General features: G+C 44.2%; 2 protein-coding genes across 3 annotated transcripts; one reads left to right on the top strand and one right to left on the bottom strand.

The window, feature by feature from the left end:
• Nucleotides 1-563: 563 nt before the first annotated feature.
• Nucleotides 564-4,728, bottom strand: TEN1 (TEN1 subunit of CST complex). Its single transcript, XM_021541676.3, has 4 exons — nt 4,689-4,728; nt 2,923-3,025; nt 2,645-2,802; nt 564-1,405 (listed from the first exon to the last, which is right to left on the bottom strand). Exons 2-4 carry the CDS (start codon nt 3,006-3,008, stop codon nt 1,266-1,268), a joined length of 384 nt encoding a protein of 127 aa, XP_021397351.1. The 5' UTR covers nt 3,009-3,025; nt 4,689-4,728; the 3' UTR covers nt 564-1,265.
• A 79-nt stretch (nt 4,729-4,807) lies between these two features.
• ACOX1 (acyl-CoA oxidase 1) lies at nt 4,808-25,351 on the top strand. Of its 2 annotated transcripts, none has more exons than XM_021541675.3 (14): nt 4,808-4,960; nt 5,945-6,104; nt 11,484-11,644; nt 16,390-16,497; nt 16,983-17,102; nt 18,271-18,386; nt 18,585-18,754; nt 19,056-19,218; nt 19,912-20,102; nt 20,704-20,883; nt 21,510-21,615; nt 21,705-21,848; nt 22,629-22,835; nt 23,775-25,351. In XM_021541675.3, the coding sequence occupies exons 1-14, from the start codon at nt 4,819-4,821 to the stop codon at nt 23,823-23,825; spliced, it is 2,019 nt and encodes a 672-aa protein (XP_021397350.1). In that variant the 5' UTR covers nt 4,808-4,818; the 3' UTR covers nt 23,826-25,351. The 2 variants fall into 2 exon arrangements, with proteins under 2 accessions (XP_021397350.1, XP_021397349.1); XM_021541674.3 differs by lacking the exon at nt 11,484-11,644 and adding an exon at nt 14,513-14,673.
• Nucleotides 25,352-27,874: the final 2,523 nt, after the last annotated feature.

Below are 27,874 nucleotides of genomic sequence, written 5' to 3' on the forward strand. Positions count from 1 at the left end.
GGGAGATGTCCTTGAAGGGGAATTAATCATTGACTTGATAGCTGGCAGAAGACGAGATTAAAATAATTTTATGTATTGTGGCACCAGGAAAGGCAGAGGCAAAAGGAATTTCATCTGGAGGACTTGGGGGCTCAAAATCTTTTGAGTGCAAGCAGAAAAGGCTGGAGATGGCTGTATTCCCCTGCAAACCACAGGCATGGTCACACCGAATTTGGGGATTTCTACAGTACAGGAGAGTCTTCCCTGCCTTACACAAACATTTGATTCTCATCTGACATTAGCAATCTTTTGTCCTTGTGTCAATGGTTTAATACAGCTGTGTGGGCCTGGCATCATGTTCTTCAACCAGAGTGGCTCTGATGTAACTTCATCTCCTTTTCTTGCAACTTTTTTAAAAAGTTCCACTTTCATACACACCCAGTACACACACATAGCCACTTCCATACACACCCAGTACTTAGGAGGAAGAAAACTGAATTTTCTCACGTCATCTATAGGGTTTGTGTAAGGCCTAGCACATTTGACTTGGGAAGAAAGAGGGATTTAATAAATAAAAAACAGGCTCCCTTCTTTTTTCATCTTTATTTAGAAAAATTTCATTCAAAATCTTTTGATACTTCAAAAATAGTGATTTAAGGTCTCTCAAACTTAGTTGTGTCAAGGAAGAAAGTCAAGTACTCAGGGTACGGCAAATATTTATTTTAGAGTTAGAATTAATCCTCCCTTTAGATACCAGTTCTTCCCACCTGAAGAGGCAGGTGCTACTGAAAATAGTGACTCTTTGTTCTTCTTGTTTCTTTGGTCAGTCCAGCTAGGTGAGTGTTTTGCCAGGAATGTTCCTGTGTGGCACTTGAGTCAGGGTACCCCAATATAAGGCACTCCTGGGCCCGCAGCCAGGCAGGGCTGATGAACTTTGTGCTAATACCCTTTTCCCCCATCTGCCAAAGGTGAGCTGCTTAACTCCAGATACCTCTTCTGACTTCATGTCATGCATTACGAAAGAACCAGTGTAACCCAAGTGTTCCCTTTCCTTAACCACCCTTTCAAGCAAACAACAAACTTGCTTCCCAGAGCAATTGTCAGTCATGACACCTAGGGCAGGAATGGACAACCCACAGTCACACACATTGACTCAGTCTTCAACTGTTTACCTGCTCAGTGACTTTGCCGTTTGCCACAGCAAACACACCTTCTAATTTACTTTTAACATGTTTGTTGCAAATGGTTCTGCAAGGACCAGCATGTGGCTGGTCTCAGAGCTGCTGTCAGGATGTGCTGTTTTCCCTCTGCTCCTGCCTCTCATTGAAGTATTTCCTCTGCTCCTGTATGGCTTGTTCCAGCAGGGCCACATTCATCCCTTCCACGCAGGTCAATATTCGTGCTTTTATCACAGGACTGGAGGTTTCTGGAGAAAGGAAAACAAAGCGAGCATCCTGGAGACAGAGAGTTTCCTCAGGCAACATATGACTGCAGCTGGGCAAATAACCACAGCCTGAGAACTTCAGGAGACCAGATTGGCTGCATGCCACCACTGATGTGAGCAGCAGGAGCAGCTTAATTCAGTGACATGCTTTCCCTCTGCCCTGATGGCTACAAAATGCGAGTGACTGACACTGAATTCCCCTTACACTGGGGAACAGTGCCAGTGCCTGCCATACAGCACCTGTCTACTTTGTGGCTGGATGCACTTTGGCTTTCCCTGGCTGAAAAGCAGCAGTGATGGGTCTGAGCTCATTTCTGAATGCCCCGTGCAGAGGGCTTAGAAGATACTCAAGGCTGGTTGCAACCAACAGCTCATTGGTGGAATTTAAGTGGGAACATGGAGCTGCACAGAAGGGGCCAAACTGTGGTGACATAGCCCTGGTGACACAGCCACCATCTTAGTCTACTCCCCTTCCACCCCTGCAAAATGGGGCAAACTCCCTCCTAGACTGGGATGACAAAAGTAATAATTTTCTAAAGAGATTTTGCAGCAGTGGCTTAACAGGTTACTCTCTAGAGGCCACGTGAAGTGTGGCTTTCCACATGCCACTGAGGACTTCTATGTTTTTTATCAGGTGTGGCCAAGATAACAAAGAATTTGCTTCACCATGCCATGGCCCAGCTCAGATCAACTCCCCATGCAAAGCACCAAGCAGCTGGAACATAGGGCACCCCATGTGCCCTATGGAAAGGACAACAGGGTGCCCTGCATGACAGTCTGCCTGCATTCCTCATATGTCTGAGGGCAGGGATAATATATTATTAGAGCCTTTCAAGGATGGCAAAGACCAACCCAGCCACTTGCAAAGAGGTATTGTTGCAATCTGCCACGTTTGGGTTTAAGATGGTTGGTGTGGTGGCTGGCAGTGATGCCAGAAGGCTTTTTAGCATAGGTTTCACAAGCCCAGCAATGTGGTTGAAATGCTTCCCGTTTCTAAAAAAATCTGTGCCAGAGGATCAGATTTTCACCAAGATAAACGTGGCTCTTCTCATGGTCAGCTGGGACAGACAGGCTGCTCCTACTTTGAATCACGTGGTCGTGTGATGGAGGAGTTGCACAAGAGGAGTCTTGGTCCAGGCTGCTCTCAGTGACTCAGGGAGCCCCGAAAGAGCTGATGTACCATGAAAAGCAGCAAAGGGCACCAGTTCCCGGAGCATTTACCTTCCCTGTGTTCAGCCTCTCCCAGGACCATGTAGGAAGATCCCACTTGGGCTTGGAATGGCTCCACAAACTCGGTGTCAACATAGACCAGGTACTGAGCTGAGTTGTGCTGTGTGGTTAGAATGGCTTCAGATCGGGCCAGGTCATAGCAGCATAACCTGGGAATGATCAATTTGGGAAGCTCAGCTGTGCAGAAAACCAAGTACAAACCAAAAGGGGGTGCTCAGTCAGTGAAGGAAAGGCCTGGCCTGAAAAGGAGAGCAGGGTACCCTTCTCACCTGCCAAATGTCCTCAGTGTCTTCCCCTCGGGGACCGAGCTGTTGATCTCCCACGGGAAGTAATAGACACCAGCACTTGGCAGCATCTCACACAATGGCTGACCTGCAGTAAAGCAAAAAGTCTGACTCCATGATTCTTCAGTACCTGATCCAAATGTTAAGTGATCCTGCCCTTCAACTCCTTCCCTGCCCAGGTTCCACCATCCAGGGGGCTGCAAGAGCTTCACAGCTTCCTTGCTGAGTCCTAGTTGTGGCTCACTGCATGTGCCAAGCCCAGGGCATCCTGGCACAAAGAGGAGCTGCCTAGTCCCACACAACCTAGCATGAACTACAGGCAGCTCACCAGGTACTTTGGGTCTCCTCCAAGGTATGGATAAGTTGAGAAAGGTTCAGGAAGTGGGGAGAATAGTGACTGTGCACTTCAGAGAGTGTGAGGGACTGAGATACTGGGATAACCTCAGCTGCTGGGGTGACAGCGTACTATGCAGCAAGATTTAAGGAATGATCCCAAGCCTGTTCTCTTACTAAAAACATTTAAAAGTTCTGTCTGATCCTGCAGCTGGAGAACAATAAACTGGATCCAAGCCAGGCTAGTTTTGTCAGAAGTCTGGCAGGGTTTAGCAGACAGCAAGGAGTGAGAAGGATGAATTCCAAGACAAGGCTCAGGTGGGACCTCCTAGGAGCCTCTGCGGTGGAGCAGGGCTGGCACAGGCAAGTCAGCCACAGCACAGAGCACACAGAAAGGCAGGAATGCAAAGCAGCTTCAGCCAAGTTCTAATCCTGCCCAGTCAGTGTCATAGCCATGCTCCTGGCTGTGCCCTGAAGTGGTTTTTTTTGGCATCATTTTCCTTCTGATCTCCCTTACACGCTGCCTGTGTTTGGAATGTTTCCATGCTTCATTTAGTGCTTTTCTCTTAATTTTATTTATTTTTTTGTCTCTCTGTAGGGGCCCTCAAGGACTGCACAACAGCCCAGGCAGGGAGTCCTGCCACTCAAACAAGTGGGTCCATCGATGGGCATTCAAGGACCCCCAACACTGATTATTCAGCAGAGGGGACAGTGAGTTGACACACATGCTGTAGCTTTAATGCTTGGTGACCCTTGCCCACCCCATGCATTGCTCCCGGGGTTGCAACCTTGCAAAATGCCCCAAGGAGGATTCCGTGGGAGGCTGCCGAAACCAGGTTGATCCTGGCTTACCCCACCCCTGCACACGCCTCTCTCTCGGCTTGCTTCTTACACTCCTGTGCCAGGCTGCGGACACCCAGAGCGCGCTGAAAAACCCCTCTGGCAGAGTCCCAGCCCACCTCCCCGCCGCACCTAACATTCAAAAAACAGGGTCAATTCTGCACCTCCAAAAGGGCGAAGGCTGTCCTGCACTGCTCGGGTTTTGCTCCCGAGTCACGCTGTGCAGCAAAGTAGATCAGCCACGCAATGCAAGATGCTCGGTATTCATTTAACATACTTTTTAATACACGGACTCATTTGGGTCGTACAAGCCGTACCCCAACCGCCACACACCCTGTGCCCTCCCAATGTGCCACCTAATGCATGCGCCAGCTCCGCTGCAGGACCTTGCCGAGACATTTAAGGCAGGCCCAGCCCCGCGCGCAGCCCTTTACACGCAGATCCACAGCACTACCCAACACCGCATTTAACGCGTGCACAAACAAACGCAATAACATTTAACGAGTAGATTTAGTGAACTACTCGACGGCTGTCGCGGCGCGGTTTAAGGCACCGCGCCCGGCACGTTGCGCGCTCACCGCTCCGCCATCGCCTCCCGCGGGAAGGGCGGGCACCAACGTGGGCAGGAAACACGCGGTGTCGCGGGGCTGACGCCACGCGGGGGCGGGACGGGAAGGGACCGGGGCTGGGCTCGGGATTGGTGTCGGGATGGGATCGGGCAGAGCCGCCGCCGCGATGTCGGTGAACGCGGACCTGCGGAGGGAGCGCGCCGCCGCCACCTTCCAGCCCGAGCTGCTCACCCACATCCTTGACGGCGGCCCTGAGCGCACCCGCCGCCGCAAGGAGATCGGTGAGGGAGGGCCGGGGCCGTGCGGACGGGGAGAGACAGCCCCGGTCAGGGCTCGGAGGGCGAGAAGGACACGCGGGGTGGGAAGGGGAGACCCAGGGAGAGCGGATGCAGGGCGGGGTGAGGAGGTGGGGAGCCTCGGGGAGGTGAGGGGGTCGTGGGGCGGGAGACGGTGTGGAGGAGCTTTTGTGGAGCCCAAGGAGAAGAGAAGCTGTGAGGAGAGGGTTTGCAGGTGGAGGGTCAGCGTAAAGGACGGGTTAGAGAGGAACAGGAGCTGCGTTGCGTGCCTGGTCCCCCTCTTTTCCCCAGGAGGGATATAGGGTGGCCCTGATAAAGCAGTGTCCTTTTTCTTCTCTGTTTCCCCTTCCTCCAGAGGGTAGTGACGGCTTCCCATGGGCATTTCTCATGGGCTTTGTCCCCTCCTTTTTCCTTCCTAGCACGCTCTTGCCCAGCAGTACAAATGTAATGTTTGTCACCCAGCACAATGTGGTTATGACAGATTAATGAGCTATTTCCAGGCTCTTTTCTGGTTTGGGACTGTCAGAGGCTGGTGTTGTGTAACTTCACTGCCAAAGGGGGGACACAAAAAGTCTGTATTCTCTGGGCACCTTGTTTTCCAGTTGGCACGGTGGGAATAATAACTGTGCCCTTCTGCTGGAGTTACGTGAGGATCAGAGTTCAGGAGGCTGCCCGAGCCTCTCAGGCTGTTGCTGGGGGGCCTGGCTGGTCTTACATCAGGGAATTGCCCTCCTGCCAAGTCCTGAGTGCTTTGAACTGAAAATGGGGTTTATGTGTGCAATGAGAGTGCCAGCAGTTGAGCTCTCAAAGAGCTTTGATTTCATTCTCATTTCGTCAACCTCTAATTTTGTTTCCAATTTTCTGATACCTGTACCTTGAGGTAGAGCAGGTAAAATGCTGGGTCGTTGCTTGCCCTCTGCTGAGGTTTGTGGAAACTGAGCGTGTTTTCCTCTTCTGTTCTGTCCCCAGAGGCCTTAGTTCTTAATGACCCTGACTTCCAGCACGAGGATTTGAACTTCCTGTCCCGTAGCCAACGCTATGAGCAAGCCATCAGGAAGAGCTCCTTGATGGTGATGAAGCTAAGGGAATATGGAATTGCAGATCCCGAGGAGATCTACTGGTTTAAAAGGTACTTAAAAAGATCCAGAGTTTGCTCTTTGTACTTCAGTCATCACCAAGGATGCTATGGTTGTGCTTTTTTTCCTATGTTTGTTGTTTAAAGGAAGCTCAAAACCTGTATAAAAGCCCACTCAATTACTGGCTTCAGTAATTTCAGATTAAACCCTGAATTCCTGAATGTTGTGTTTTCTTAGGTTTTTTTTTTTAAGAGAAATGCGACATTAACAATTATACCGTGTTCTTTATGTGTGGTGCAGAAACTAAAAAAACAGAACTTGAAGTCAGATTTTTTTTTTTCCAAAAGGAATAACTTTGACTCTGAATAGATCTGATGAGTTTGCAGCTTCTGATGAAATCTCTAAAAGCTGATTACTTCACTTTGCACTTAGACCCAATAAAGTCACATTACAGAGACACTTGAAACTATTCCAGGATGGTTTGTAAATTCTTGTGTATCACTGTCTTTTCTGGGTCCCTCCTCTTAAGCTCCAGAGGTTCTCCTTGACCCAGAGGCTTTTTGTTGTACCTGACCTTTGGTTTATCTGATAGTACCACCTTTGGATCAAGTTAATGAAAATAAGACTGTCTTTACATCTGAGATTTCATTCCTTGCAGAAGAAATTAGAACTCAGTTTCTGATTTTGATGCATCTCTCCCCCTGATTCTGTTAAACTCTTTCTGATTTAATCAAACAGAAACTGATAACAGGAGTTACACAGATGTAGAAATCTCTCGTAATCCCATGGATATCCTCTGGCACATTAAATAATGAACCACAAGCCCCCTCTGACTGGTTTTGTAGAAAAGCTGTCATGGGCCCCAAGGCATGACCCTTGGCACTAGGAAATTGAAGTTATCTTGTCTACTGTGGTTTTACTTTCAGAGAAACTGGTCTGCACTAACCCGTGTCATGAAAGTTCTTGTGAAAATAATGTAAATAATTTGAAAGTCATCATTGGTGGACAGTGATAACAGAGAGCAAGTTCAGTGACAGTAGTGGGTTATTCAGATGCTGCACAGCCAAAGTTAATAATTAATTTTTTTTTCCTACACAAGGTTTATTGAAAGTGATGGGAAAGTTTCTTCATTTATTTATTTATTTCTACAGAGAAAATTCAGCAAAGTCTATCCAGTCTATCAGATGGAAGATTTTAACAATTTTTCTGTCTTTTTGTAACATTAATAGCAATATTATATGAAAACGGTCTTTTTTGAAGTGGTCAAATGAGAGATTCTAGTCTTGTCTTTCTATAAACTTACTTTGGAGTCAGCAATACTTGGGTGAATGAAAGTGTAATAAATATTTCATACAGATACCAAATAGTGCCTCCATATCTAACGTGGCATGACTGGTCAGGTGTGACTAGTCAGAATTCACAGTCCAAATCCAATGGAAACAATAAAAAAGGCTTACTTTTTTCTAAGGTAAAATCTAATTGCCACCATTCAGGATTTCAAAATATAATTGCAATTACTGTAGACTGAGCGTATTTGCCATTTTAAATTTATTTCATATACCATATTTATTCTGTAATAATGTGCAACAGAATGAAGAGCAGTGCATAAACTTGTTGCCTGCAGGTGAAGTGTGTTTGCTCTAAGAACTGCACACTTGATATTCTGAAATTACTCCTTTACTATAATGTGTGGTGCTGGCAAGGGAGGATGTGGGCTTGCTGTTATTTAAAAAAATTGATTAAATGAAGGAGTTATTTTTTTTGTCCTTTGATTTCATTTGCATTTTAACATCTGTCCCCACTTTCCCACCTGCTGAGTGTTAAATATTTTTTAAATTTGGTGAACTGCACCCAACTGATAAAATTATGCTTGTTTCTATCTCATATCTGAACATGTTAATTGATGCTAACTGAAAATGACTTCATTAGTGTAAAACCTGACCTGGAGAAAGTGTGTTTGGGCTTATTCATTTTTCCAAACTGAAAACTGAATGGATATGGTGTTGCAACATGACTCAAATTAAGTTTATGAAATAGACTGATCTCCTTGATTCAGAGGTCAAGTTGTATTTATTGTGATTGACGTTTCCACTTATGGAAGCTTAAGAAATTTTGTCAGTTATCCCCAAAATGCAGGGACAGATTTAAATATGTAATTTTGAAGATTTTTTTCCTGTAGCTTTCCTAAAGTGCCAGAATGTCTCTAGATAGCTTTGCACATAACTCACCAACTTTATAGCTTGATTTATGAGTAGGTGAAGAGAAATTCTGCTTCCCTCACTGCCCTGAAGACAAAGTTACTGCTGCTGCTGTGACATGTCCAAGTGAATGCTCCTCCTATCTATTTCCAAAGGGCTTTGTTGGACTCCAAATCATAAAAGGATCTATTAAATATACTTAAGTGCTTTTCATGTAGTAATTCTTCTATGTCCACACTGCAGTTGCAGCTGTTGTGACTACAGCTTTGAAGCCCATCAGCCTAAAAGTGCCAATATTTCAGATTTCTTTTACAGTCTAACTGCAGCAAAATCTAAATCATCATGAAAAATGGGAAATGTGTCTGGTGTAATGCTCCAATGCTCTTGGAAGAGAGTGAGCTGCTCAGTTTTAATTCACCTTCAACTTTAATTAACTTTCATTGAGGAAAACAGGATTAAACAAAGAAATGAAAAACAGTTGAGACAAACTGGGTCACAGAAGAAGAGAAGATCTGAGAGCTGCTGGTCACCAAATGATTCCTGTGTTCATAAGCATTGCATGAATGTCCACTTTCCCTGCTGGAATTTGTTCTTACATCTCTAAATTCAGACCGAGTTTTGAGCAAATCAAAATAGTAGAACTCTACTATGGGCCCTACTTGGCATTGCTAAATTAATACAGAGTGAATGAGTCTGGCTTGATCTTACTTTTGATAAAGCTGGAACAGGAGTTTATTGCCAGAGCAGTTGTTAGCTCTGAAGCCCAGTTAGCACAGCTCAAACACAGCTCCTGCTACTTCTCCACTGGGATGACCCTTCATGCTCATCCTTGAAAATGTTACTTTAAGAACTGCCCAAAGCAGGTCTGCACACAGACTAATGTAAAGTAAATACTCCTGTTCTGTGCCCAGTTCTGCAGCCTGAGGACGGCTTTGCAGTTGTTCCTGTAGCTTTGGAGCCTCTGAACACACAGGCTTTGCTTCTGTCATCCTCTGTGCACTTTGAGACAGTGACACACCTGTCACATAAATGCCTTTTTACTGTGTGGGTGGCACTGGTTGCTGTGAAATCTGAGAAGATCTGTATTGCCAAAGCACATATTACTACACAGCCTTCTCCAAGAAGTGGATTTGGAGCTGTGTCCTCATTGTGCCACTGGTTGTTGTAGCGAGGCTGACCTCAGAGCAGCTGGGCATTGATCAGATGGTCACTGCCACAATCAGTCTTGATGGAGCAGAGTATTTGAGCAGTCACACACTGCAGCCTTTGGAGAACAGCCAATCCAGGTGCTGGGAGTGTTGAAATTGTAATGGGAAGCAGTAAGAGTTCAGAGAAAGAAACAGAAGGGAAGAAGACCTGTTGTTCCTCCTTCACAGCTGGTATCTCTTCTGTTTGCCCTGTATCTTGAGGAAAACAGGATTCTCTCTCATTGTCATGCAAGTTGAAAGGCCCATTAAGGAAATCCTAAATCTTCAGTGTGGAATACACAGAGATGAACAGTTTCTGCTGTAATTTAATTTTCAGCTTAGTTAATTCAAGAAGCTGTTAAAATGCTGCATGATTGGCTACAGAAACATCATGACCCCTGAACACAGGGGTGTTAAACCATCCACTTGCAAAATGTCTGTTGTCCTTCTCCTGTCAGAGAAGGTAATAGTAATCATTAGATATCTGGCACTTGTGATTGAACTTCCTCATAGGCAGTGAAGGTTGCTGGTGTGACCTTTCAGAAGATTTCTGGGATGTTTTCCTGGAGCATTACCTTCAAAGAAGCAGGGTCTGACCTGATTTTTCTGACAGCAAAGCATGGGCTGCACATTTTTCTCAAGTTCTTTCAATGACTGCTGAAAATATGCAGAGACCCATTCAAGCTCTTCCCAAGCTGCCCTGAAACTTCATGTCTCAAGGTCAGCAGTCACTTTCTCCCTGTAGATTTATCCTTTTTGGGCCCAGGGAGTAGGTGCACAGTAATTGTGCTGCAGGCAGTGAGGAAGAAAAGGGTGCTGCTGTTGCTGTATAGGTTCTGGGCTAAAAGAATCACCTATTTAGGAAACCACAAGAGTGTTGAAAAGCTGTGTCTTGCTGTCCTTGCAGCATTTTTAAGCCCTTTGGTAACATCTGCTGCTGTAGGCAAGAGAAGTTTTTTTGGTGAAAGAACTGTGTGCCTCAATTCCAGGAACTTCATTCACTGTACCTGCACCCACACCAGCTTAAAGCACAGTTAATATGTTAATCACCAGCATTAGATTACTTGATCACAATAATTTTGTTCCTGGAAAAATCCATGGCTCATTTAACTTTGTTCCTTTAAAACAGGAAACATGCAGTTCAGTGGTGCTTTATCTCTCACTCTAAGGCTGGTTTCCACAGCCTGTACGGGACCTGCTGTTGAATTATCAATTATTTACTCCCTGCATGGTGCAAAATGCCCATCATAAATGCTGCTATAATAGACAAGCTATATGCAGAACATCCCCTATGGTTTTTATGCAGAGGGCTCATTTTTTCCTCCTCTATCTTAGAGTTTAGATGGAATAAACATTTGTGTCCAGTAGATTGAAGATGAAGAAACTGATCAAGCTGCAGAAGGGAAGATGTTTTAATTGAGAATGTACTCTGCCTGTCATTGTGGCTCCTAGATGATTAGAGTTTTCTTTCATGAAATAACTTCTGCTTTGGTGAAGCACACCTAAAATGTCCGAATTTTCTTTCCATTCCCTCTAGCACTAGACTGTAATGGTAATTTTAATTGAAAGTGAGTTCCAGCTCTCACAATGGATAGAAGCAGCTGAGTTGTTCCAAAAAGAACTTAGTCACCAAAGAAACCTTTTCATTTTTAATACATATTTCTTCTAACTAATAATGCCCTAGTTGTAGGCTACCAGCAGCAGTGGGATTTATTCCCACAAAGCCTGAGAGATGAAGGAGCAAATATTTTGGTTTTCATGTCCTTAGTTTCAAGTTCCTCATGTACCTTTGTAGAATAATATTTTTTCCAGTTACATAGCAACAGCAGGATTCATGGGGTGCAGAAGATGCCTGGAAGAAACATCTGTTTCCCCATTGGCATTGCGTCTGATGCCTCCACATTTGGAGGTTGCTTGTGGGACAAAAAAAAAAAAGGTTGAATGAGGCAAAGAGATTATTTAGCTTTTGCTCCAGTTGGAGAAAAGTCTTTCAGGTTCATGGTAAGAGTAAGACTGAGATCCAGATCCCTCTATTTCTCTCCTGTAGAACATGCTTGGGCAATTTTCCTGAACCTTTGGGTCTCCACTTCAGCATGTTTCACAAAACCATAGAGACCCAAACGTCTGCTGCTCAGAAGGAGAAGTGGCTGCCCCTGGTCCGTGGAGTCAAGATAATTGGCACCTACGCCCAAACCGAAATGGGACATGGTTAGTTCCCTTCAGGGATCAATGGGTAACCTCTTTTCTCTAACTCCAGTGGGTAAATTGTTAATTTTCTCCTGGGTCAGTCTAAAAGGGGGAAAGGTAAAATTCCTCAGTTAATGGTTAATGTCTGTAGCCAGACAGCTGCTTCATTTCACATCCTGACAATCCCAGACATCCTTTTGGTCTTTTCCAGAATGCACCTCTTAGCTGATCTCTGCATTTGTAGTTACCTTTGTTTTGAAATGAGGAGGTTGTTCCAAGCCCTGAGAATCTGAATTTCACCTGAACCAGTTGGAACGTGTCAATGAACAGTACTGTGGTTTTTACTTTTGCCTGATTTTGGGATGGGTATGCCAGAGCCCTCAGTGTGTGGCTGGCCTGCAGAAACAGGTCAGGAGCATTCCTACAGGAGCAGTGGAGCGCAGCAAGATTGTGAGTTCTGGCTTGGAAGTCAGGTATGCTTTGCCCCAGGCACTTCTCTTCCAGATGCTGCTCCACTGCAGCTGTACAGCTTCCTGGAAAGGTCTTGCTTACAAAGGAAAAAAACCCATCCTATTCCTGCTGTTGTTGAAAGCAATTTTCACTGCTTCAAATGGAAAAACATTTAATGGATCAAAAAACAGTCTTTTAGCCAAGAACCTGGAATTATGGCTGTTAAGAACCAGCAAGAATAGTTAACAAACAAGGACTCCAGTGCTTGTGCTGGCATCTGAAGTGGAAAAGCCTGAGGTGCCAAGTCTGGACACTGCTGGATGGCAATGCCAGCTGCCTGGTTGCTCAGTTACAGCTGCTGAAACATTTGTAGAAGACTCAGTGGAAGAAACCCTGTCCTCTGTCCTGCTCAGCAAACCCAGCTCAACACCAGAAGCTGAGAGAGAACTGAATGGCAACAATCATTGCCTTGCTTTCTCACACCAGCTGCTTGAAATCAGTCACATCCACACCGCAGTGATTGGTTTTACTTCTGTTTTCACATCAAATCATTGCACTTTCTTGGCTGCTGGTGGTTGATTTCCTTATAGTTCTCATGTTGTTGCATGGTTAAATTGGTATTTTGACACTAAATGGAATACAGTGAAGTAGATACACTTCCTGTGCTGAATAATTAAAATGCAAACATTTGGCATTCCTGCTGTGAATGCTGAGTATCTGATATTTCATCAGTAAAGCTGCTGCAGTAATTGTCAATAAGATTTGCTTAATTTAATCCTGATGTTTAAAATCTGGTGATGAGGAAGCAGACCTCTGGATTATTGAATTGAGCTCTGGCCTGGATGGGTATTTACTCAGGTTTATCTTGTTGACTCTATGTGTGATAGCCTGTTTTGATTTTAACCTTTTTCATAGTGAAGAAGTCTCCTCTCTCTCTCAAAAAAAAAAAAAAAAAAAATAGCACAGGGCTGAAAATGAAACAAGAAGGAGCAGTGAAAAAGTGAAAATACTGTGCTGTTTCTGTCTGGTTTATAACTACTGCTGGTAAATAAGGATTTTTTTTTTTTTTTTGTCACTCTTTGACTGTCAGCTGTGTACTTCTCACCAGTACTGAACTCACTTAAAATCTGGTATTCCTGGTAGGCCATTAGTCCTCTGTTGGGCTTGGTCACTGTGCAGTCAGAAAGCTTAGAAAACCTTGCTGCTGGGTTTATTATAGTTGAATTTAATTGTAGGAGTCTGAGACTATCAAAAAACAGTTCTTGGGAAGCCCTAGGGACAGAACTAGTTCATATTAATGTGTATTTAGAGAATACAAGGATGCATTGTTCCCACTTTGCTAAGAATGTCAGATGAATTTGAGCCAAGCTCAGATCAGTGCTCTTTCCATAATGCATATCATTTAAATATAGATATATTCCTGTTAAAGTCCAATTAAATTTATTTCATTCATAAATGAGCCAGATGGAGGTACTGGTCCTCAATCTATCACCACTATTTTAATACTCAAAGCTGACAATATTTTAAGATTTAATGATGAATTCATTCTTTATATTGAAAAACTTAATAGACCACTTAATTACCTGACAGTGGTGTTCGACAGAACATGGAGAAAAAGTAATTCTAATTAAATATATTTAATTTGAGATAATTTGTGCTGGTAATTTACAAAATCAAAAATGTTGACTTTCTCCCCAAGTTGTTAATGTTCACAACTTTGAATTATGCATACAGAGCACTGTCCTTTTAAGAAAATTATTTAAAATAGCAGAAATTGAAGGGAGTTGATTTGAAATGCCATGTACACTAATTATGTCTGATACTTAATTTTTTAAAAATAGAGTAAATAGTGCAGCCAGTTAGGATTTGCCTTTTTTAAAAAAAGATAAAATTAATTGAAAACCTAACTCATTTAGCTGGATAAGCTGTGACTTTCACCAGGTTCTACCTTCAAAACATGTCAAAAAAACCAAAAAAGGTGGACTTGGTATATTTGGTTGAAAACACACTGCTTTCAGCCACATCACATCTCCCACAGACTGACATTCTCAGCTGACTGCCTCAGCCCATTGAACTTAGGGATGCTCTGATGTTCAAACCATAAGGTCTGGTCCATCTTTTGGTTTGGATTCATCCTTTTTTTTAAATCAATCGTAGTGCATCAAAAATAAGGGAATGTTGCAGATGCACTGTCTGCAAGATTACAAAGAAATGCAGTGCAGCGTGTTTATTTCAAAGTGAGTGCAATTTCTTATTACTCAGGCCTGAGAAAAGGACAGTGCTCTGGCTCTCTGAAATACACTTGCTGAATTCTGATTGACACATGAATCATTTTTTTTTTCTTTTTGTCTCTTCCTAAATCTCCACCATGAATCCTCATGCTTGCTTCCCTCCCATAACATTCCCTTCACGCTCCCATCCTGTGACAATTCTTCACAGCTTTGTTCACCGTGGACGGCCTGAACCTCTGGACCTTCACCTGGGCATGTTCCTCCCCACTCTTCTCACCCAGGCTACCCCAGAGCAGCAGGATCGCTTCTTCATGCCTGCCTGGAACCTGGAGATCATTGGCACTTATGCCCAGACTGAAATGGGCCATGGTACAGTACATTCAGTAAATGCTCTTTCTAACGATGCCTTTGTGTACAGAGGATTCCCGTGCCTGGGGAGAGCAGTGTGTGTGTGTCCCACAGTTTTGCAATGCAGCTGTGGTTGTAGGGAAAAGTGGACAGCCTCTGCAAGGGTTAACAGAGCATTATGCCATGTGCTGCTTCCCTCTTCCTCTGAAGAAAGGGTTTGATGTCTGTAGCTCTATAAATGAGCACCTGGGTGCTCCTCCAATTCAAACCAGTATCATTACTGCCCATCACTGGTGCTCTGAGTTTGGTGGCATCTCTTCATTTTACACTTGCTGTTTTTCCTGCTTGAGTTCTGATTTGCTGTAATTAATGTTCAGTGTAAAGACAAAAGGACAGAGCTTTGAGGTAGTGAAAGAGATGCCGAAAAAGTAAGAGTTGTTTGTTCACATCAGGATTAACCTCGGATCAGATGCCTCAGGATTAACCTGGTTCCAATGCTCATGTTCTGTGGGGAGCTTTTTCCTCTTAGTTCACTCCCATGTGTTCTTTTTAACTGACTATGAAATGTGTTGAGCTTTTTGAGTTCTCTGTCTCATGTTGACTTTGTTTTTTGTTGCTATTTCTTTGCTTTCAAGCTTTGAAATGGATTTTGATAACTCCAGCAGTATTGTGATTGCAACACTTCTAATTCAAGTTTCAAAGGGAGGATATTCTACCTTGGGAAACTTTAATTTTGGTCATCTCAGAGTTGCAGATGAGAATTGTTTTCTAAAGATGAGCAGGATTCACCTTTGTGTTGAAGGGAAATGTAGAGACTGTGTGAAGCATAAAGTAACTGCAAGTCTGAGGAGAATCTCTTGGAACTAGTGAGGTTTGAAGATCCTTTGCCAACAGAGTATGTCTGTCTTGAGCTGCCTGTGGAAGTCTGCCATTACCTCCATGCTTTGGGAACGTGGTTGTTGCAAGGTGATCTCCTTTTTCCTGTTGGAGCTCTTGTCCTGCCCTGTCACTCCAGACTCAGGAGTGTTCACAGCTTGTCTAGTTTAAGCAAGTAGGCCTGGTGATTTTGGGAGTTTTTAAGGCATTCGGGGCAGTGCCTCTGCTCTGAGACAGGTGTATGGGAAGTGAAGCACTGGGGGCAGAAGACAAAGACTGTTCCTGGAATTACCTCCATCTTTATGCAGTCTCTTCATCTACCTGCATCAGTACCTGGCATACACATGCCATTACTTGCTCTCTTGGAGCTGTGGATATCTCTTCTGGGAGATCAGCTCTATCAAGTGAGGAGAATGTAGGCTTGATGAGGGAATGAAGAGGTGATGGCTGATTATTTCATCTTGTGGCTGAGAACTGCATAGTTTTATTTTGCAATTTAACCAGATTGCATTTTAGTGAAATTCAGGTGAGTGTGTTCCCATGGAATATTTTAAATGAGAAAGGGCTTCTGGTATGTGTGATAGCAAAAAGGTGTCAGATTGGAGGTGCTTGGAAAACTAGTCTTAGGCCACTGGGGGAAAAAATCAATGTTTTCTGAGAATTGGGAGTCCCAGAATTTGGTCTGGCCCTCACTTGTTCTTCCTTAATTTGTTGATATTTAGCTTTTTATACATATAGCCTAAAAGCAAAATTGAAATTCAAACATTACTACTGGAGTTCCACTTTCCATTGTCCAGTTCTGTCCTTGTCTCTGTTTTGTGACTGACTTCTTGCCAAAACAATGTGTTTGTTTGTTTCCAGGGACTCATCTTCGGGGCCTGGAAACAACAGCCACTTACGACCCCTCTACACAGGAGTTCATCCTCAACAGCCCCACTGTCACCTCCATTAAGTGGTGGCCAGGTGGACGTAAGTGTATCTCAGTCTGAAAGATGTATGGAAAAACTCAGGGAGGTGATGCTATGTGTGTTGTATCTACAGAGTGATAGAAGTGAAAGTTTATCCAAATTGTTGGCTGAAAGCCAGTCACTCTGGCATAACAAGCAGACTTATCAGAGCCTGCTAAACATTGTCTGTGTGCTCTGGACAGTTGCTCAGAACCATTCACACTGTGGATTTGATGTAATTTTTGATTGCTTGTCAAATTATTTATAGTTCCTTCAGCTTCACTGATGGGTATGCCAAGGACTCGGTGTTTTATAGTGAAGAAAATTGTGTTGTGCAGCTTCCATTGACTTGAGCAACATTTTGTCAGAGAGCTTTACTATTGGGGTGGCATCCAGTGGGGTCAGTGGGTTTCTAGTGCACGATGTGATGAGGTTATCTCAGAAAGAAGACTGTGTGTGTCAGTGTGTCTGACTCTGTTTGTGTGCTGAGTCCTGCTCCTGTTGCAGTTGGGAAGACGTCGAACCACGCCATCGTCCTGGCTCAGCTCTACACCCAGGGCCAGTGCAAAGGCCTGCACGCCTTCATTGTCCCCATCCGGCAGCTGGGCACACATGAACCTCTGCCAGGTACAAATTCACACTCAGGGAATAGACTACATCTGTTTCTCTCTGACTGTATACAGCTGCTGTGTCTTGTTAAAGTCCATAGCGTATTTTGTTAGCTGAATTCATCTGGTAGATCTCAGGGCTTAAATGAGCCTTTCTTATGACTGAATTACCACTGAATCATCTTTCCTACCATGCCTTCAGTGTGAAGTTTAGTTTGGGATTTGATTCTTCCCCAGTGAAGTTTAGTTTGGGATTTGGTTCTCCCTCAATGTCTCCTAGCTATGCATTCCATGAGCAGCACATCCTGCTTTCTGACAGAGGAAGAAGAGCTTTCATCACTCTTTAGCTGGAAGTGAGCTGGATGAACTTTAGAGACAGCTCCTGCAGTGAGTGGATAGTAGGGCTGCATGGAAATTATGCAGACTCCCGTGTTTTGATATCCAGTTGTTGTGGTTTAACTCATCAGGCAGCTAAACACACACAACGATTCCCTCCACACAGAGGGATGGGGGAAAGAATTGTCAAAAAGGTAAAACTCGTAGACTGAGATAAAGACAATTTAATAGGACAAAAAAGGAATGGAAATTAATAATAAAAACAGTAACAACAACAACAATGATAATAATAGTAGAATATGCAGAGCATGTGATCACTGTGGGATTGCTCAGCACCAGCTGACTGATTCCAAGCCAGTCCCTGAGCAGGGAGCTGTCATCCCCCCAAGTTGGCTTCACCCAGTTTTATTGTTCAGCATGATACCACATGGTGGGGAATATCCCTTTGTCCAGCTGGGGTCAGCTGTCCTGGCTGTGTCACCTGCCAGCTTCTTGTGTCCCCCCAGCTTCCTCACTGTTGGGGCAATGTGGAAATTGAAAAGTCCTTGATCTGATGCAAGTGCTACTTAGCAACAACTGAACCATCAGTGTGTTATCAACATTGTTCTCATGCTAAATCCAGAACACAGCACTGTACCAGCCACTGGGAAGGTAATTTCACTCTATCCCAGCCAAAACTAAGACACCACTTTTCTATCAAAGAGATTAAGGTCCCTGTTAACTCTTACTCATAACACTGCCAGGACTTGCTAGAAATCTAACCAATCTCCTTGTTGGAGAAGGCTTGAACTTCTTGTGTGATGTTTAGTTCCTAAACACCCTATTAATGCAAGTGGCTTTGTCTGTGGCAGGTATTACAGTGGGTGACATTGGCCCCAAATTTGGCTATGATGAAATGGATAATGGCTACCTGAAAATGGACAACTACCGAATTCCTCGGGAAAACATGCTGATGAAATATGCCCAGGTAAAGCAGTGAGTTTCAGCATCTGCTGTTAGAAATGGGCACGCTGAATGCTCTTGTGAGCTTGAGTACTGCACCAAAAGGATTGTGAGTAATTTGTAAATGCTGCTTGATGAGTTGAGAGTATGAACATGTTAAAGGGAAGAAATTTCACAAATCAACAGGCTTTATTTTTTTTTTAATCTTTTCTTTTTCTGGCAGGTTGAACCAGATGGCACCTATGTGAAACCAGTCAGTGACAAGCTGACCTATGGGACCATGGTGTTCATCCGTTCCCTCATCGTGGGTGACTCTGCTCACTCCCTGTCCCGGGCCTGCACCATCGCCATCCGCTACAGTGCAGTCAGACACCAGTCTGAGCTGAAACCAGGGTGAGTGCAGGGAGACCCAGAGCAGCCTGAACTGCTCAGGGAAAATTCTGAAGTACTGGGAGGAATGGGGGCTGTGGCTGATATTTGCTTTGGCACTCAGTATGGTTTCAGAACACTGTTTGTCCTGGGGAGTGCATACTCTTTCATTCTTGGAATGTCTTCCCCTGCCAGAGCCTTTTGCCAGATGGTCTTAGAGAGTCTGGCTTGATATGGGTGGTGAACTTACTTAGAATAGGGATAACTGGGTTTCTGCAGCAGGTTGCTACCACTGACATGCTAACTCATCTGTATGTTACTCTAGGGAACCAGAACCCCAGATTCTGGATTATCAGACCCAACAATACAAACTCTTTCCTCTCCTGGCAACAGCATATGCCTTCCATTTTGTGGGAGCCTACATCAAGTACACCTACCATCGTATCAATGGGGACATCAGCAAGGGGGACCTCAGTGAGCTGCCAGAGGTACTGTGTCCTCTGGAAACCAGAGTGTTGGTTGAATTTGTGTGAGGTTCTTTTACAGCATGCAAAAAGAGGCATTGAGCCTTTTTGGCTTTCACTCATGAGAAGTCTTCTACTTCTGTAGTTTCAGAAGCCCTCAAGTCCAGGATGTGCTGGTGACATTTATTTGCTCTATTAATTTAGCACTTTATAAAAAACAGGGAGTAATACACTACTGGAAATACATTTTTATTCAAAAGGTGTATTTCCAGGAATGATGGAGTACTGTTTGGGAGTTCAGACTGGTCTTGTGTTTGTGCTGTAACTTCTTAATTATTTTTCCAGGTTCCTAGGGTAGAATAGGTGTGTTGATCAAAGTATCAGTACTATACTGAGTGGTGAGGGTTGTAAAATGTTAATTTTCTGTCACGGTTTGTGACAATGGGCAGTTGAAAACAGTCTTGTACATAAAATGTGTAGGGGCAGAAGGAATGAAGTACTTAAAATAAGTCTTTCAAATAAGTCTTTCCAGGTACAAGGGTTTTCATGGAAATATTTGTCTCAGGAAAGAGTTCCTTCAAGAAAAACAAAAACGTGTGGAGCAGCACAAGAATGGTGTTGACTTTATTGTTTTTTTTTCTGGGAGTTGCAGTGCTTAACACGTATGTGTGCAAGCTAAGACTGGAAAATAAATCTGGCTTTGCTGTTTCCCCTCAGCTGCACGCCCTGACAGCGGGGCTGAAGGCGTTCACCTCCTGGACTGCCAGCGCTGGCATTGAGGAGTGCCGGATGGCGTGCGGCGGGCACGGCTACTCCCGCTGCAGTGGCATTCCTGACATCTACGTCACCTTCACCCCGACCTGCACCTACGAGGGGGAGAACACCGTCATGATGCTGCAGACAGCCCGGTATGGGAGCTCTGCACGGGGGTGCTCCAGCCTCTCCTCATAGTCCTTGTGGCTGAAGTTGGTACTAAAAGGGTTAATTCAATTTCTGCCGTGTCTGTGTAACTTTGAGCAGAGAAACAGAATCTGCTATCCCAGCAAGGACAGTTGGAAGATAAGGGGGAGACATCTGGCTTAGGAATGCAGCTACAGCCAAAACAAGGACTCCATATGGGAATATGGGGAGGGGGGTTATGGTAATGAGTTAATTATAGTATGCATGTAGTGACTGTATGTAAGCAACACACTTGTAAAAAATCATATGCACAGAAGGAGGAGTTACACCCATGCAACCAGACACCTGTAATAAATGATGCCCTTCTTAACACTAAATTGGTGTTGAGGAGTCTTTTATTTGACTGGTGTGCAGTAAATTTGGTGAAAAAGTAATTAGCAGAAGTGTCTGTATTAGCACAAAACTGGTGTCATGTTTATGTCCCCTACCCCATTTTTGACAGATAATTGTGTGCTACAACTGTTCTTTCTGGCCTGAGCCTCAGTGAGATGACTTTTGTCCATTCAAACAACTCATGAGTAAGAGCTGCCATCTGCTGTCTGTTTTCAGGTTCCTTATGAAAAGCTACACCCAGGTGACCTCTGGGCAGCAGGTCAGTGGCATGGTGTCCTACCTGAACGACCTCTCCAGGCAGCGCATCCAGCCCCAGCACGTGGCTGCCAGGACTGTCACTGTGAGGATCAACGACCCCACCAGCTTGGTGGAGGCCTACAAGTCACGTGCTGCCTGGTGAGCTCACACTGACTGGGCTGAGCCAAGAAAAACTGGGTGAGGTGGTGGTGATGCACTGCCCTCTTTGTGCTGGGTTCTCGAGGCGTGGCTGGAGAAGCTTTGGTCCATGTGTTGCTTTGAGGAAGTGACACACTTTACTGGGTTGGGGACAGGGTTAAGTGTTTTGAGGTTGAAGGAGGCTGCTCACAGCCTGCTCATAGCCTGGTTACTCTGCTCCCCAATCCTTTGAGATTTATGTTTTTCTTATTTATGTGTAAAGTATATTCAAACTTAGAAATACCAAACTACTCAGAGATCTCTCTGGAGAGAAACAATCCTGATATTAAAGTTCATTGTGAGGGAAATGGGAGAATAGAACAGACACCTACTTGTGAGTAGATGTTGAAGCACCACATGTGTGCTGTCAGAAGTCCTCTTACCCCACTGTAACTGTGTTGTAGCTGCAGCAGTGATTACTGGTGTTACAAAAGCACAACTTGTCACTCCAGTCACTGTCATTACTCATGGCACATGAAAAGAATTCTGAGCTTATGTGCTATGACTGACATGTAAAAATTCAGTGTATGTCATCCTATTAATGTGATGTTATTATGTAAACTATTTTTCTTTCTCATATGAAACAGGCTTGTAGAATCTGCAGCGAAGAATCTGCAAGCTGAGCTGAATCACAGAAAAAACAAGGAGGATGCCTGGAACAAGACTTCTGTTGATCTTGTGCGGGCATCAGAGGTCAGTGATGTGCCTGCTAAAGAAATGTGCTGTGAGAGCTCCCTCCTCATCTTTCCGTGTCCCTGACTGACCCTTTTTGGTTTCTGCAGGCCCACTGTCACTATGTGGTCGTGAAGCTGTTCACAGCCAAGCTGGCCGAGGTCGGTGACGCCGCTGTCCGTGCGGTCCTGACCGACCTGTGCCTGCTGTACGCCCTGTTCGGCATCAGCAGGAACGCCGGCGATTTCCTGCAGGTTGGTGCCTTCCTCCAGCACTCCAGACCTCTGAAGCCAGGTTCACTGCTTGCAAATGTGCTTTACATGCCAGGCTGTATGGATGTTATAGGTGTAAGTTCTTGGCTGTTGGCTGCCCAGAAGGTCTTTAGCAGTGCAGGTGTGCTGGAAGGTTTTTGTCAGGTTTCCTTTGTGATAAATGGAAACAAGGTTTAGCTGAAATGGTTTCCAGTTGGTGACCAGCTGCTGTGTGTTAAGAAACAAGGAATTAATAAAGGAGCTGCAGTTAGATGTGCTCCACAACTAATACCCCTGAAAGGGGATATTGTACTCCAAATTCTAACCCATCCTTCAATGAACGGCTTTACATTGTCATCTGTTGCTTTTCTTCTCTTCATTGTCAGTTTGAGATTACATTTGGGCAGGAGTATTGTGTTTGCACTTCAGGCAGACATGGTATGTTTTATCTTCCCATTTTCCTCTTTCCTGCTTACTAAAAATTTCCCTGAAGCCAGGCACAATTTAGTACCCTTATATGCATATTCTCCAAGAAAACTTGCTGCTGCAGTTAACTTACAGGTACTCATAGACTGAGTCTCCTATCCAGGATTAATAGCTGGGCAGTATGGAAGTCATCTCCTGCTTGTGCAGTGTGGCAAATTGCCAATTTAATTACCTAGTGAAGAAAAAAAAAACCTGGTGTTTCATGAACTGCTGTATTTTTGTGTGTGGGAAAGCTGACCTGTGTGAGACCTTGGGGAAGGATTTGTGACTTGTGTAATCCTTGTTTCCCCTCTCAAGGCGGGTATCCTGAGCAGTGCCCAAATAACCCAAGTGAACCAACACGTGAAGGAGCTCCTGGCTGTCATTCGTCCCAATGCAGTGGCACTGGTGGACTCCTTTGACTTCCATGATGTCCATCTGGGGTCTGTGCTTGGCCGCTACGATGGCAACGTCTACGAGAACATGTTTGAGTGGGCAAAGAAATCCCCACTGAACAAAACACAGGTAAAGAAACTTCTCTTCTTTTTCTCACGTGACCAGAGAAATAACTCAGTTTAGGGTTGTTAATTCTGCTCCAGTGATCTCAGCATGTACTTGAAGAAGGGGGGAGAAAAGCCACAAGTAGTGATGAACCAAAACTAACAACCTACTTTCAGTTTGCTCTCTGTAGTTTTCTCTCCCAGGTGTACCTTACATTCATCCCTGTGGGATCTCTTGAGCTTCTCAATGAGGGAGGAAATGGTGCATTCCACAGAGAAGCAAATTAAGTATCTCAATGAATTCAAAAGTAATTATCACTTGCTGTTGATTCTGCTTAGTGACAGTAGCTATGGAAGCCTTGCCCATTTTCTGGCAAATCTTCCAGGCTTCAGGCAGTAGCAGTGAGTGAAAAAGAAAATAAATTGCTTCCCTGTAGTACTTAGGTGCCAGATGTTGTACATCTAGCCTAGGACTGGAGCTGCAGCTGAGCTAAAATAAACTGTCCCTGCTCCATCAGCCAGAATGGCAAATCTTGTCTCCTGGTGCCTTTGAGGGCAGACTGTATCTCCTGCATTGGGCTGTCAGAGTCTGCAGCTGGAGTTAAATCCCTCCACAGTTTGCTCAGTGTTCTGTTCTTCTGAAGTTAGCGAGGCTTAGGGGCTCCATTACAACCCCTTAGGAAACCTGTACCAGTTTTCTTGCAATTAAAATGCCAAACAATTGTATGGATGTAAATCTTGTATTTCTTTCTTAAAAAAATGGTAGTGAGCAGGCTGGTTTTTATATCCTCATGTTTTGTATCATGTAGACCCTGAAATACAGAAGTTATGTGCTGTTCTTAAATGTCCAAAGTGCCTCTGATTCAAATTTTCTTAGCATACAAACACACTGCAAGATGTGAGGAGGTAAAACTGTTTCAAAGATCATACCTGACCTTGTAACTGCTGTCTTGTTGTTTTGCAGGTTCATGAATCTTTCCATAAACACCTGAAGCCAATGCAAGCCAAGCTGTGAAACCTGCAGGTTTTTTAAAATGCACTCTTGCCCTGCCCTGAAAAGTGGATGTTTGCATCCATCCTTCAGGCACTTAAATCAAACCTTTGAATGCTGTAGCTGTAGGACAGTGAATAATTGTAGCCTTTCTTTCCTCTTTTTTAAATGGAGGACGTGTTTGGGGAGAGTGCGTAGGGATTGATGCCTGTTTTTAAAGTGCAATTATAATGGTAAAATTAACCTTTTACAAATCTGGGAAAGCTTTATGGATTTATACAACAATTGCTTTTGTGAAGCTGCTAACTAGAGAGAAGTTCCTGTTAACTGGAAAAGGTGGCAGAGCTTTACTATGACGTAGTTGACAGCCCTCAGGCAGTAGCTTGTGGTGACCAGTTATGTCCTCCCCTCAAAATAAGCATCAGTGTCTTGATTTTGGTTTTTTTTTTTGTTTGTTTGTTTTGGGGTTTTTTTTGGTGTTTTTTTTTTTTTTTAAGATTAGCCTCACCTCTCTCCTCATTTGGCAAATGTTTGTGCTGTGTGAAGCCTCCTGCAGAGCTCTGGGCACGTGAGTCTGCGTGTGGCACTGTTTTCCTGATGGATCTGGGAAGTAAATACCCATCCTTCTCTGGAGCTCTGCTTCAGGCATCTTTCCAGAAGAAATCCTCGTGTTTCCTTTGTTTTCCTTCTTTCACTGCCCTGCACAAACTCCTTTTCCTTTTGTGCCAGCTCTTGGTAAACAGGAGGTCAAAGGAGAACACAGTGATGCTGCTCTGAGGAGAAAACCAACTCGTAGTAATCAGCTGGGTGCTGATGACAGATGTTCTGCCCCTCTTTTCACTCTTAGCATTTTCTAGCACTATCTCAAAGCACTTTACAAACATTACTTATGTTGATTTGGTGGGAAAAAAAACACATGTAGTGGTAAAAACTGCAAATTTAACCTGGAATGATGAAGCCAGTATTGTAGGGCAGAAATCAGTTGACCAACATCCTCAGGTCTTCTGATTTTTCTGGGATGTTGTCTTGGTTTTTTAAAGGCATTTGTCAAGAAAATGACAATCCCAAGTGAAGTGCCCAGATTTTTATTATTTTTCCTACCCATGCATTTCCAAGGAGCTTTCTCTGATTTGCTTAATTTTGTTTTGATACCAACTTGGGCCTTGCACAGTGCTGTCTGGTTGAACAGGAAGAATTCAGCTTGGAGGAGAATGTCCTGATGCCCAGGAAAATCAGTGCAACAACTACAACCAAGCAAAATCATTGCTACTTTTCCACACCAGTAACTCTGTCCAATAACCATAAAACCTTTTCACACTAGAGAAGGGCAAGTCTCAGCTTAAAATGGTAAAAACCTTCAGCATAAACCCAAATCCTGCAGTTCTGAGGCAACGACTGAGAAGCTGCTTCTCTGCAGCTTTGGGCTCTGTTAGTCTCTAATTTTGAATCAGTTTCCTGGCACTAACAGTGATCAGACACAAGGTTTGGCTCCACATGCAGTAGCTGAACAGAAAGAAATGTTTAATTTTAAATAAACTAATCAAACTTGCCTTTTGGCTTCTGAGTGTTTCAGGTCCTGTGGAAGTTCAGGATGCCAGAGAAGGCTGAGGGCTCTGCCTTCCCTGTGTCCAGTGGAGGGGGGGGGGGGGTGGAGGAGCAGGTTAAAAATATGCTAATGAGAATGGCACTAGCTGTGTACAGATCTAATAAATTACAAAAATGTGTTTTCAGACAAAATGTCTTTCTTTTCACACACTGCCTTCAGTGGATGTTGTGTAAATTAATGGGGGAAGTAGAACGAAGTATTCAGAAGCCCTCAAATTAGTTGGATGTTGGTGTTTTATATAGTGCAACCTCCCTGGCTTTGCTCTGAAGTGTTGTGGGGCATCCAGGCCCATCCCATGGAGATCCCTGTTCCATCCCAGGGGATCCAGCCTCTCCTGCTGCCCTCAGCCCCAGGGCTGGCACAGGGCAGAGCTGGCTGTGATGTTTGCTTGGTGTCACTGCAGCTCCAGCTGTAGTGCCCACAAAGGCTGATCAGTGCCCACAGCAAGGTCTGGCCGTGGTGCTGGGCAACAGCAGATTCAGTTCATAGGAGTTGTTTTCCATTTGTTTTTGGAGTTGATGCACTGGGAGACACTTTCCTTCCTTGCTGTTGGTGAGGATTTTGTGCACGTCTCTCCTTGCTGTGGTTGGTGATAACACCTGAATCCCACAACCTGGTGTGATCTGCCGTGTCTCAGCAAACAAGCCTTTAAACTCTGTCCCTTGCAGCCTCATCCATCTTTGGGCAACACCATGGTGCCCTTGTCACAAGTGCTGAGCCTCTTGTGGCACAGGAGCAATTTCAGGGCCAAGCCATGGCCCTGGAAGTGACTCTGTTCCTGCAGAGTCCTGAAAGGAGGGGGCTGTGCCTGTGGGATCGCTATGGCAGTGATGTGTGAAAAATGCCAATCACTTGGTTTTAGACTTTTTTTAAAAGTTCAAGAATGAAAAAAATGGTTATAAAAATAGCAATACAATTAGAGTTATAAAAATTTAGAGTTAGGGCAATTACAAGACAATAAAAAGCAAAGAATTACAGGCGTCTGGATGTTTTTGGACACTGAGCTCCCATAACCATGCCTTGCGAACAAAGGAATAACCCTTAAAAGCAATAGCCTGTTGCATATTCATGTATCTTATACATGATGCATAAATTCCTTGCAAATTTAGAACTTTTCTGGTTTTTGTCAACTTCGTCCCCTTAATCCTGGTGGTTCCATAAAGACAGAGAGAAGGTGGAAGAATGTTTCTCTTTTCTGATAAGGAGTCTGTAACTCTTTATGTGCCCTTTCGTTGTTATCTCTGTGCGAAGAATTTCTTGATTATCTCCTCTCTTTCTTAACCTAGTTTAAAAGTATCTTACATAGCATAGTTTCTATTTTAACATGGTGTTATAACATGTGAAAAACGTGTATTTTATGATTGGCTTTTCACAAATGTTACAATTAATATTATATGTGTAGTGTTAGAAAATTATGCTGTATTCTCTTAAGTAGTGTATTAAATATAGTTTTAGGTTACAACATAATGTTGAAATACAAGCTATGTATGTGGAGGGCTTTTTTTTTTTAGGAATGAGATACTCGCTTCGAGGAACACCTAAATCTTCCAGAGAAGAAGAATTTATGGTTTTCTTATCAGAAGAAGCTAATTTCTTCAGGCTTTGCTCAGACTCGAGGATGCCGTGGGGATTAAAGGAAACAGCTGACATACAACAGACAGAGTTCTTGTTTTATATAGAATGTATGCATAACCATGAAGGATGTATGAATATGCAACAGTGTATTGTTTTAAGGGTGATTCCTTTGTTCACAAACTATGCTTTTCGTGACTTAGTGTCCGAGAGCATCTGGATGTCTGTAATACTTTGCTTTTTATTGTCTTGTAACTATCCTAACTCTAAATTTTATTACTCTAATTGTATTACTATTTTTATAACCATTTTGTTATTATTAAACTTTAAAAACTTGAAAAACCAAGCGATTGGCGTTTTTCACATAACCTAAAAATGTAGTTAAGAGAATGAATACAGCATAACTCTCTAGCATTACACATACAATATTCATTGTAATATTTACAAAAAAGCCAATCATAAAGTATGCATTTTAAATAGATGGGCTCCTAAAAACGAGTCTATTTTTAGGACGTTTGGGGATGGCTTGGCAGGGAGGCGGTGCTCCCAGGGGCTGGCAGCGTGTGAGGTGAAAGGCACCGCAGGAGCGCCTGGGTTATCAAACCGGGGATTTGCGGGCAGCAGCAGCTCCAGCACCACACTCCCTTTTACAAGGGGGTTTCCTCTGTGCTGGAGCACTGCCCTAATGCTGCTCGCAGCCTTGCTGCGCCCAGCTCCCGGCACCGAGGAGGGTCGGGACGCCGCCTTCAGCGGGGAGCCGGGCTGAGGGAAGCGCTGCGGGCCCGCCCAAGGCGGGGCTGCGCCTCATGACGGCGGCGGGGCCCTGCCCTCAGCGCGCGCAACATGGCGGCGGCGCTGCGCCTCATGACGGCGGCGGGGCCCTGCCCTCGGCGCG

Source organism: Lonchura striata, chromosome 19 (genome assembly GCF_046129695.1).
Source record: "Lonchura striata isolate bLonStr1 chromosome 19, bLonStr1.mat, whole genome shotgun sequence".
Classification (NCBI taxonomy): domain Eukaryota; kingdom Metazoa; phylum Chordata; class Aves; order Passeriformes; family Estrildidae; genus Lonchura; species Lonchura striata.